This window comes from Cebus imitator, unplaced genomic scaffold (assembly GCF_001604975.1).
Source record: "Cebus imitator isolate Cc_AM_T3 unplaced genomic scaffold, Cebus_imitator-1.0 Scaffold69, whole genome shotgun sequence".
Taxonomy (NCBI): domain Eukaryota; kingdom Metazoa; phylum Chordata; class Mammalia; order Primates; family Cebidae; genus Cebus; species Cebus imitator.
This window is the reverse complement of record NW_016107384.1, coordinates 1,854,187-1,865,509: the sequence shown is the minus strand read 5'-3', so window position 1 is coordinate 1,865,509 and position 11,323 is coordinate 1,854,187. Positions and strand designations below refer to the sequence as shown.

At 39.0% G+C, this 11,323-nt stretch overlaps 1 protein-coding gene across 4 annotated transcripts in view; it reads left to right on the top strand.

The window, feature by feature from the left end:
• Positions 1-11,323, top strand: part of PPP2R3C (protein phosphatase 2 regulatory subunit B''gamma) — a 31,854-nt gene that overhangs the window by 17,950 nt on the left and 2,581 nt on the right. For 3 of the 4 annotated variants that reach the window (XM_017530812.2, XM_017530816.1, XM_017530813.1), the window contains 6 exons: positions 2,043-2,175; positions 4,362-4,417; positions 4,493-4,568; positions 5,813-5,949; positions 9,011-9,148; positions 10,925-10,984. In XM_017530812.2, the coding sequence (XP_017386301.1) occupies positions 2,043-2,175; positions 4,362-4,417; positions 4,493-4,568; positions 5,813-5,949; positions 9,011-9,148; positions 10,925-10,984 (600 nt within the window). The remainder of the gene's footprint in view (positions 1-2,042; positions 2,176-4,361; positions 4,418-4,492; positions 4,569-5,812; positions 5,950-9,010; positions 9,149-10,924; positions 10,985-11,323) is intronic. The other variant, XM_017530815.1, reaches the window with a different exon arrangement.

Sequence of the window (11,323 nt, the reverse complement as noted above, 5' to 3'; positions counted from 1 at the left end):
GAAGGTATTTTTATTTCATTCTTAAGTACAGTTACTAAGGGATGTGTACAACTACTTAAACTTGGGAATTCAACTGGACACTTGTCATCCTCATTTTCTGTTCACTAATTTTTGTGTGGTACTTTACCACAGGAACCATCAAAATGTAGCTTTGCAAAGATTTATGTCATTGAAAGGAATATATTCATGACAGTTTGGGTTGGATGATTTAAAAAAAAATTTTTTTTAAATGAATAATAGCCAGGCACATTGGCTCACGCTTGTAATTCCAACACTGAGAGGCCAAGGTGGGCAGATGCTTGAATTCAAGAGTTCAAGACCAGCCTGGGCAACATGGTAAAATTCCATCTCTACCAAAAACATAAAAAAATTAATTGGGCATGTTTTTGGTCCCAGCTACTCAGGAGGCTGAGGTGGGAGGATCACTTGAGCCTGGGAGGTGGAGGTAGAGGTTGCAGTGAGCCAAGACCTTGCTACTGCATTCTAGCAGCCTGTGTGACAGAGTGAGACACTGCCTCAAAAAAAAAAGGAATATATTGAGATCCGGTGTTGAAAATGTGAACTACCTTGAGCACATAGTTCTAGCTTAAGCAATATCTGTCATGCAGTATCTGACAAATGTCACTGTGTTTCACTCAAAATTTTAAAATACCCTGATGCACCTGGGATTCACTGTGGTGCTCCTGGGATACCTGTATGCAGAATTTGGGAACTGTAGAAATAGCCTTCACATTGCTGGTGGGAGTATAAAATTCACGTGGCATTTATGGGGAGATGGGAAGTTTGCCAGTGTCTATCAAAATTATCTGTGTACATATTCCACAACCCAGCAGGTCCACTTACAGAAATTGTATCCTACATTCTTCCACAATATCTATGAATGAAAAATTAACTTAGCCCTTAATACTAGGAAAAAACGAAATGTTCCAATAGAGGCCTAGTTAAATATGGCACATCCATACAATGATATAATACATAGCTATTAAAGAGTAGAAGCTCTTTGAGAGTCATTATGGAATGACTGTAAAATATATTATTGGATGACAAAAGCACTTTTCATAGTATGCTGATATATCCTGTGTGTAAAAAGAGAGAAAGGCCAGGTGCAGTGGCTCACGCCTATAATCTCAGCACTTTGGAGGCTGAGGCGGGTGGATCACAAGGTCAAGAGATAGAGACCATCCTGGCCAACATGGCGAATCCCCATCTCTACTAAAAATATAAAACTTAGCTAGGTGTGGTGGTGCACGCCTGTAGTCCCAGCTACTTGGGAGGCTGAGACAGGAGAATACCTTGAACTTGGGAGGTGGACGTTGCAGTGAGCTGGGATCATGCCATGGCACTCCAGCCTGGTGACAGAGCCAGTCTCTGCCTCAAAAAAAAAAAGGGGAAAAAATACAAATATAAATGTATTCATTCATATTTGCATCTGTTACCTTTTAGAAGCACATCAAGAGTTGATAATAAAGTTACCTCTGGGGAGAAGAAATAGGTGAGAGGCTTTTTTTTGTTTTTGTTTTTGTTTTGGAGACAAGAGTCTTACCCCATTTCCTAGGCTAGAGTGTGGTGGCATGATCTCAGCTCACTGCAACCTCCATCTCCCAGGTTCAGGCAATTCTCTTGCCTTAGCCTCCTGAGTAGTTGGGACTACAGGTGCGTACCACCGTGCCCGGCTAATTTTGTGTGTATTTTAGTAGAGATGGGGTTTCACCACGTTAACCAGGCTGGTCTCCAACTCCTGACCTTGCAATCTGCCTGCCTCAGGCTCCCAAAGTGCTGGGATTACAGGCATGAGCCACCGCACCTGGTGGTCAGAGGCTTTTTAATGACTATCTTTGTTCCTTTTGAATTTGGAACGATGTAGAATTTATTACTTTTCAAAAATGTTAAAACTTAAATTAGTAAAAACAAAATCTAATGTAGTTTTAACACTAAAATAGTCACAAATTTATCAATGCTGAATAATTTTTAGTAATGAGATTATATTCTGCTATCTAATGAAGCATCAAGAGTGGACATTTAACCCTTTGTTTTATTTTCAGGATTTAGAAAACTACATATTGGAACTTATCCCTACATTGCCACAATTAGATGGTCTGGAAAAATCTTTCTACTCCTTTTATGTTTGTACAGCAGTTAGGAAGTTCTTCTTCTTTTTAGATCCTCTAAGAACAGGTAAAATAAAATTTTATCTAACTTAGATATTATGAGGCTATTATTGTATCTAAATCTCAATAACTAGAGAAAAGTCTTGAAAAATATCATTTATTTTCCTAACATATCACTGCCATTAAAAACTTGATGAATTTCAAGGGGATAAAAAGGTACAACAAAACAGTAGCAGTACTTAGGTTACGTTTATCTGAAGATCTTTTATGATTTACTTGCACTGATATAACCTGCTGTGACAGATGGGGGGGATGTCACCTAACAGTGAAGAAGTTTGAACTGGATAATCAGTCATTAATGCCTCCTTCCAGGGCTGGGCGTGGTAGCTCACGCCTGTAATCCAAGCACTGGAGGCCAAGGTGGGTGGATCACCTGAGGTCGGGAGTTCAAGACCAGCCTGACCAACAGGGTGAAACCCTGTCTTATAAAAAGAATTTTTTAAAAAGTAATGCCTCCTTCCAGTTCTAGGAAGCCAGATATTCTGATATAATTTGCTCTCTCTCCGCTATGTGACATACTGCAGAATTGTTCTCTTTTGGATGAAAAATACATGTTTGGAAATAGGAGAGTCAGTTAGCCAATAATGCATATTTTTCGCATTCTCTGTGGGGATTGGATTGGTAAATATGGTTTCATTAACAGTGTGTTTTATTACTGTTCAAACCTGCCCAGACTGAAATATATGTAACTGAAGCAGAGGAAAGGACAGAGAAGGCCCACATCAAAGTGCCTGATTGCCCTTCTGTCCTTGAAAATCCAGCTATGGGCCTGGCACAGTGGTTCATGCCTGTAACCTCAACACTTTGGGAGGCTGAGTTGGGTGGATCACTTGAGCTCAGGAGTTCAAGATCAGCCTGGGGGAACATGGCAAACTTTGTCTTTACAAAAAAAATTACAAAAATTAGCCAGGCATAGTGGTGTGAGCCTGTTGTCCCAGCTACTTGGGAAGCTGCTGAGATGGATCACTTGAGCCCAGGAGGCAGAGATTGCAGTGAGCCAAGATCATGTCACTGCACTCCAGTCTGGGCAACAGAGCCAGACCTTGTCTCCAAATAAAAAGAAAGAAAATCCAGTTATAAGTCCAATCACAGCATATGGTAGCTGACAGTGTTTTTTGAACTCCTCTACTATGATACATTTCCATCTTTTCTCTTTCAAATTTTACAAAATAATGTCAGTTATTTTGATTGTTAATTATATAATGTGCTAAAGCATTTTACATGGATTCTTTAATTTTCCTCTCATAAAAGAAGTTACATAAAGAAGTTACGTAATTGTCCACATTTTATGTGAACGGCAACTGAAACTTAGCTAGATTACATATTTAAAAGTGGCATTCAAACTCCCATCTGGGCTGGGTGTGGTGGCTCATACCTGTAATCCCAGCGATTTGGGAGGCTGAGGTGAGAAATCACTTGAGCCTAGGAGTTCAAGACCAGTGCTGGTGAGATAACAAGACCTCTTCTGTACAAAAAAGAAGAAAACAGACTCTCATCTGTCTGCTCTTAACCACACCTGTATATTGCTTTCTAGTCCAGAACCTGCCACACAAAAAAAAAATGGAGGCAGTCTCCCTGTTTGTGTACCAGCAGTACTATATCTATAAGCACAAACTTTTTTGAAAATCTGACATAAGTGTAATTTTAGAATTTACCACCTAGATTTATATAGTTGGGGTATATAAGTAGAGATGTTATTAAATGTTGCCTATCGATTTCCTTTTTTTTTTTTTTTTTGCAGGGGGATGGAGTTTTGCTCTTGTTGCCCAGGCTGGAGTGCAACGGCTTGATCTTGGCTCACTACAACCTCCACCTCCCGGGTTCAAGCAGTTCTCCTGCCTCATGATCCCTAGTAGCTGGGATTACAGTCACCAGTCACCACACCCTGCTAATTTTTTGTATTTTTAGTAGAGACAGGGTTTCACCATGTTGGCCAGGCTGGTCTCCAACTCCTGACCTCAGGTGATCCACCCCCATCAGCCTCTCAAAGTGCTGGGATTACAGGCATGAGCCACCGCACCCACCAGAGATTTCCCTTTTCATAGCAATAATGTAATAAGGACTTTGGAGCATAAGAGCTAGAAGCTTTAAAATATCAATTGTGTGATTTGCTCTTGTTAAAAAAAATTTTTTTTTAATTAAGTTGCCCTTTTCTTAAAATGGAATTAATTGTGTTTCTTTATGTTCTTAAAGGAAAGATAAAAATTCAAGATATTTTAGCATGCAGCTTCCTAGATGATTTATTGGAGGTAAATGTTTTTAAACTACTTAATTGTATCACTTGACAGTTGCCATCTTCTAATTATGTCTTTGTGTTCCATTAGCTAAGGGATGAGGAACTGTCCAAGGAGAGTCAAGAAACAAATTGGTTTTCTGCTCCTTCTGCCCTAAGAGTTTATGGTATGTTCCTGTCATAATGCTAAAATTTGAATCATCCATTCTTCAGGTAATTGGTGTTCAGAGGACAGTTTTATACTTAGGAAAATATACCTTAAGATCAAACTATTTAATTACCTTAATTAAGCTCTAGTATTCTGCATTACCAAAACTTACTTGCTTAAATACCAATGTTTTAACTTTTTGGACTCCCCCCCAACCTTTTCTGTTTGAAGACAGGGTCTCACCATGTTGCTCTGGCAGGAATGCAGTGGCACTATCACAGCTCAGTGCAGCCTTAACCTCCGGGGCTCAATCCCCACCGACCCCAGTACTGGGACTACAGGCTGCATTCCTACCTAATTTTTATATTTTTTGTAGATATGGGATCTCACTGTATTGCCCAGGCTGGTCTCAAACTCCTGGGCTCAAGTAGTCCAGCTGTCCTGACCTCACCAAAGTGTTGGGAGCCACTGTACCCAGCAGAACCCTTTTTAAGTTACCACACTTTCTTTCTTTTCAATAAAACAGAATGTAATTTGATCCCTGTTGACTCAGGAGCATCATTATGAGCATTAGCTATCATCATGTTTTGTTATAAAATGTTGTTCCCAGGGTCTACAGATGGAGGTATTCTGTATTAGCCTGTTGAGTGGTTTGACTCCTTTTAGCATTCTTATCTCTGCTTTCAAGTGCTAGCATTTCAGTGCTTTTTGTTGGCCTCTACCTCCATTAAATTTAGAAACCTAGGAATGTTTAAAAAGACTGCAAACTGAAAACAAATAATGATGTAAGTGAAACAGCCCAGAAACTATGGCCTTCGTGATAGGTTTTCTCTGTTTCTAGCTCAAGGGTTGTTCAGATCAAGATTACAAGGGTAGCTGATAGTACAGGTATTGATCGACGTATGACCTATGCAAGTTACGACCATTCGACTTTACGACCACAATCGCTAGCCACGACTGCTCCGCATCTGGCAGCGCAAACGTTGCCCAGCTGGGCGTACGACAGTGCGGACCAGCTTCCGGCAGCACTACCATCTCTGCTTGCATATAGCCTACTCAACTTGTGACCAAATCATGTTACAACCGGTCTGTCGGAACCAATCGTGGTCGTAAGTCGAGCATTAGCTGTATTACCTCCCTAGTCATAACATGAATAGTTTGAAAATCAAAATAGTAACCAATAAAAATAACTTTTTGTTAGTCCATTCTTCTGATTAAAACTTTATTGTAGTCATAAGTGTCTTTATCATCTTTCTTCCCAAGGCCAGTACTTGAATCTTGATAAAGATCACAATGGCATGCTCAGTAAAGAAGAACTCTCACGCTATGGAACAGCTACCATGACCAATGTCTTCTTAGACCGTGTTTTCCAGGAGTGTCTCACTTATGATGGAGAAATGGTAGTAGTTTAAATCTGCTGCTACGTTTTAAAAGTTTAGGCTCCCACAGTTTCCACAGACCCTTTTCTTGATATGATAAAATTTTATTTTATTTTTTTGAGATGGAGAGTGCAGTGGCATGATCTTGGCTCACTGCAACCTTCACCTCCCAGGTTCAAGCGATTCTTCTGCCTCAGCCTCCCAAGTAGCTGGGATTACAGGTGCACACCACCCGTCCAGCCAATTTTTGTATTTTTAATAGAGTCCAGCTAATTTTGTATTTTTGTATTAGAAAAAATACAAAAATAATTTCGTATTTTTTCACCATGTTTGGCCAGGCTAGTCTGAAATTCCTGACCTCAGGTGATCCACTTGCCTTGGCTTCCCAAAGTGCTGGGATTCCAGGCATGAGCTACCAAGCCCAGCCCAGCATTATTAAATCAGTGTGTAACAGTGTCTTGAAAACGTGTAAACTGATCAAATTACTTGAGATTCAGAGCCTTTGGTCTTAAGGTAAATTCACCTAAAAACAGCTGCATTATGGCCTCAGGGCAAATAGAAAAGATTAATATTTTGTTCATTTCATTGTGAGTGTATTCTAGTTTAAAAAAAAAAAAAAAAAAAATCTTAACGCCTTGCATGTGCACACACTCATACACAATGGGATGGGAACCCATTGTATCGTCAGACACTTGATCTAAAAAAAAAAAAAAAAAAAAGGGCTGAGGCCAGGCTTGGTAGTTTATGCCTGTAATCCCCGCACTTTGGGAGGCCAAGGCCAGAGAACCACTTAAGGCCAGTAGTTCAAGACAAGCCTGAGCAGTATCTCGAGACCCTGGCTCTACAAAAAAATAAAAAGATTAGTTGGACATGGGTGGTATGTGCCTAGAGTATAGCTACTCGGGAGGCTGAGGCAGGAGGATTGCTTGACCCCAGAAGTTTGAGGCTGCAGTGAGCTAGGATGAGGTGGCTGCACTCCAGCCTGGGCAACAGAGCAAGACTCTGTCTCAAAAAAAAAAAAAAGAAACATTAGTAAATTATACTGGCTATTTTCATGTAGATAGTTCTGTCATTAAATTACCAGGTCAAATGCAGTAACACATATGTCATGATTTAAATCTGAGAATCAGGTGTTATTTGTCTCTAGAAGTGGCTATATGAGCAGCTAAAGATAACTAACATGCACTTGTCCTTTTATTATGACAAAGTAAAATACTGGAGAAGGAAAATTCTAAACAGCATTTTAAAATCACCATTTTTTGCTGTTAAAAACATGGGTTAAGAATCTGATAAATTTCCCAAACCAGTTATGCTTAATAGAAATAGTGTCATGAGAATGGGGTTTTACATTTTATCATATAGCTTCAATAACAATTTGCTAAATAACACCATTATTAACAGCAAAAGAGGGGAAAAGGCACAGAAAGTCTACTTTGTAATTCCCACAGCTATAAACGGTAGACAGTGAGGAGCTTGTAGTATTAATATAATGATTTCCTGGTGAACAAAGAAAATCAGAGGCTGCAACTATGGATGATGTCCAATTACAATCTGCATTCTTTAACTCTTTAGTGCAATTAATACAAAAAGGAACTTTTCTAAAAATATAAAATTTTATCTAAGTGAGAATCTCCCAATTACTTTATTACTTTTTACCATTTTTAAAAAAATCTATGAGTATCCTGATTGTTTTTGAGATGGAGTCTCTGTTGCCCAGACTGGAGTGCAGTGGCGTGATCTTCCGCCTCCTGGGTTCAAGCAATTCTCTGCCTCAGCCTCCGGAGCAGCTGGGATTACAGGCACACACCACCACACCGGGCTAATTTTTGTATTTTTAGTAGAGACAGGGTTTCACCAGAGACTGGTCTTAAACTCCTGATGTCATGATCTACCCGCCTCAGTCTCCTAAAGTGCTGGGATTACCACGCCTGGCCAAGTATCCTGTTTTTATAGGGAAGGCTTTCTGTTCTCTTCATGTCTTTCTGGCCTTTACATTTTGCCTTTTAATGGATGATAATAGTGTCAGCTTACTGTAGAATGTCTGGCAATCTCAAGACGGCTTCTTACTGGAGATCATCTGAATTAAAAAATTTAAACTATTTCAGAATAGCAATTTAAATATACTATTCTGTTCATTCCAGATAAAAGCTTTGTTTTTCAAAATAACTGTACCAAAAAGAAGATAAAAGTTTATAGCTTAGTCACTGTCTTATCTGTTTCAAAAGTGTAATGAAGCAGGATGCAGTGGCTCATCCTTCTAATCCCAGCACTTTGGGAGGGTAAGGCCAGATTATTGCTTGAGTCCAGGAGTTTGAGATTAGCGTGGGTAATATAGGAAGACCCCATCTCTACAAAGAATTCAAAAAATTGTCCAGGTGTGATGGCATGCTACCTGGGAGGCTATCATGGGAAGCTGCTTGAGCCTGGGAGATCAAGGTTGCAGTGAACTATGATCGTACCACTGCACTGCAGCCTGGTTGATAAAGTGAGACCCTGTCTCAAAAACAAGTATCATGAAAGAAAATCACCAGACTTTAACACAGCAAATCTCTCGTTTAAAAAAAAAAAACAAAACACTAGGGCTGGGCCCAGTGGTGCATGCTAATCCCAGAACTTTGGGAAGCTGGGGCAGGTGAGTCACTTGAGGTCAGGAGTTTTGAGACCAGCTTAACCAACATGGCAAAATCCTATCCCTACTAAAAATATAAAAATTAGCTGGGCATGGTGGTGTGCACCTGTAGTCCCAGCTATTTGGGAGGCTGAGACAGGAGAATCAGTTGAACCAGGAGGCAGATGTTTCGGTGAGCTGAGATTGTGCCACTGTACTCCAGCCTGGGTGACAGAGCAAGGCTGTCTCAAAAAAAAAAAAAAAAAAAGTCGTCAAAACTGTCCTGTGCAGCTTACATTTAGAATTCCTACTAACCAATATTAAGTATATGAATGGATTTATCATTTCATAACTTAGGGAAAAAAATTAAATTTGCCACCTTTGATTGCAAAATAGCTTCAAATCATAAGATATTCACCTGAAAAGTTTAATTTCAACTAAGCCCTCTAATGAACATTATTTTCTGTTTTATAGGACTATAAGACCTACTTGGACTTTGTCCTTGCATTAGAAAATAGAAAGGAACCTGCAGCTCTACAATATATTTTCAAATTGCTTGATATTGAGAACAAAGGATATCTGAATGTCTTTTCACTTAATTATTTCTTTAGGGTAAGTCATTTGCATAAGTGAGTCATTGTTCCCTTAAGATATGTTATATCATTTGGTTTAAATTAACTATTTAGTAACCATTTTACCTAACTTGTGAATTTTAATTTTTTTCCTTTTTTGAGCTAGGGTCTGGCTCTGTTGCCCAGGCTGGAGTGCAGTTGCACGATCGTAGCTCACTGTAACCTCCAAATCCTGGGCTCAGGCAGTCTTCCCACTTAGTCTCTCTAATAGCTGGGATCACATGCCTGTCATCCCAGCTACTCAGGAGGCTGAGGCAGGAGAATCACTTGAACCCAGGAGGTGGAGGTTGCAGTGAGCAAAAATCGTGCCACTGCACTCCAGCCTGGGTGGCAGAGCAAGACTCATATGTATAGAATTTATCACACATTTGTATTTCCAATGGTAGTACAGCCCCTGACATTTATGTATTTTTTTTTATTCTGATCTAATCAAATCAGCTTCGATTTAGCTCATTTAAATTTTTTTAATAGTAAAGAAAAACTAAAAACAGACTTGATTTCCTTCTGAAATCTGTTATGTAAATGCTTTTATTAAATTTAAAAATCACACAAGTCATGGTGGCTCACACCTGTAATCCTAGCACTTAGGGAGGTTGAGGCTTAGACAAACCTATTAAGTGAAAATCCAATCTTAGGAAAATAAATATATGTTTTAGAAAGTAAACACTGAACCTCTTTTTCATAAAGATTCCTTTTGTTTTCTTTTTTTTTTTTTTTAAAGAGACGGGGTTTCACCATGTTGGCCAGGCTGGTCTCAAACTCCTGACCTCGTGATCTACCCGCCTCGGCCTCCCAAAGTGCTGAGATTACAGGCATGAGCCACTGCACCTGGCCTTCATAAATATTTCTTTATAGTGTTTTCTACTCTTACGATATTGTTTTTAAAAATACTTGAAAAATATTTCATATAGGCATTTTTTCAAAGCTTATTTAGGTTTGGATATATGGGATAAGGTATTAAGTGTCCAGTGCTGAGCCCTATAATCCTGAGCTGTTTATAGAGCGTTTGGACATTAATATCCTAGTGATAAAGCTGGGCCTGGATGATTCACTCTAGATCATACCATTCAAGTCTATTACTATGTTAACAGAGCATGTACTCACATTCTTAACTACTCCAAAGAGATTCCTTTATGGATACTCTGATTAGTGGCAACACATACAGAGTGGGCATTAGTTAGTTGACTATTCACCAAGAATTTTAAGCTTCACATTTCCCAGTGAATAATGCTCATCTAAAGTATTTTGTAGTCTCACTGGATGACATTTTTTTTGTTAATGTTTATAAAAAGGAAGAGTTTTGGGAGGTCTGCCTCCATTTCTTGTATTACGTAGAAAGCAAGTGTAGGGTAGGAACAGAAACAGCAGATTGGGGATCTTAAGAGAATAGTGAAGCAGGAATGTAACATTCATGGAAAATGAAAGGTCAAACAGAATAATTGTGAGGCCATGTTGAGGGCCCATTTGAGGTTGGAGAACATTCCTATGTGGAAGCAGCAATCTATAATTTTTTTTTTTTTTCTGAAGTTCTCAATAGTTAAGATATAGGTCTAGAAAGGTCAGTATACTAATCAAGAATTTAGGTTTTGCTGACTAAAGTGGAAAGATAAAGAAAGCTAAGAAGATTGGCAAGAGAGAATGATGAGGTTTGTGGTCTGATAAGAAAGGAAGTATTAGTAGAAAGGGGTTGAGGGGCAAGAGAAGGGATGTTGTATATTTCATTTTTTACTTACAGCTCTATTTCTACTGAATACAGGCCATACAGGAACTAATGAAAATCCATGGACAAGATCCTGTTTCATTTCAAGATGTCAAGGTTATCTTTTCCTTTAATTTACATATTACCAGATAATTATGAGATAGTCGTTTGTATTACATAAAATTTTATATGAAAGCAACTAATGAAGTACTATACTGAATCAAGTATTTGCTGTTATTTGTTCTGAAATATTTAAATCATTGCAAACTGAGACATTTGGACTAATTATTTATATAGTTTATAATTTTAGTATTGTCATTATGTTCTTACTGGAAGCATTCATTTTCATTGAAAATTAAGAGTCTGGCGGGGCGCGGTGGCTCAAGCCTGTAATCCCAGCACTTTGGGAGGCCGAGGCGGGTGGATCACAAGGTCAAGAGATTGAGACCATCCTGG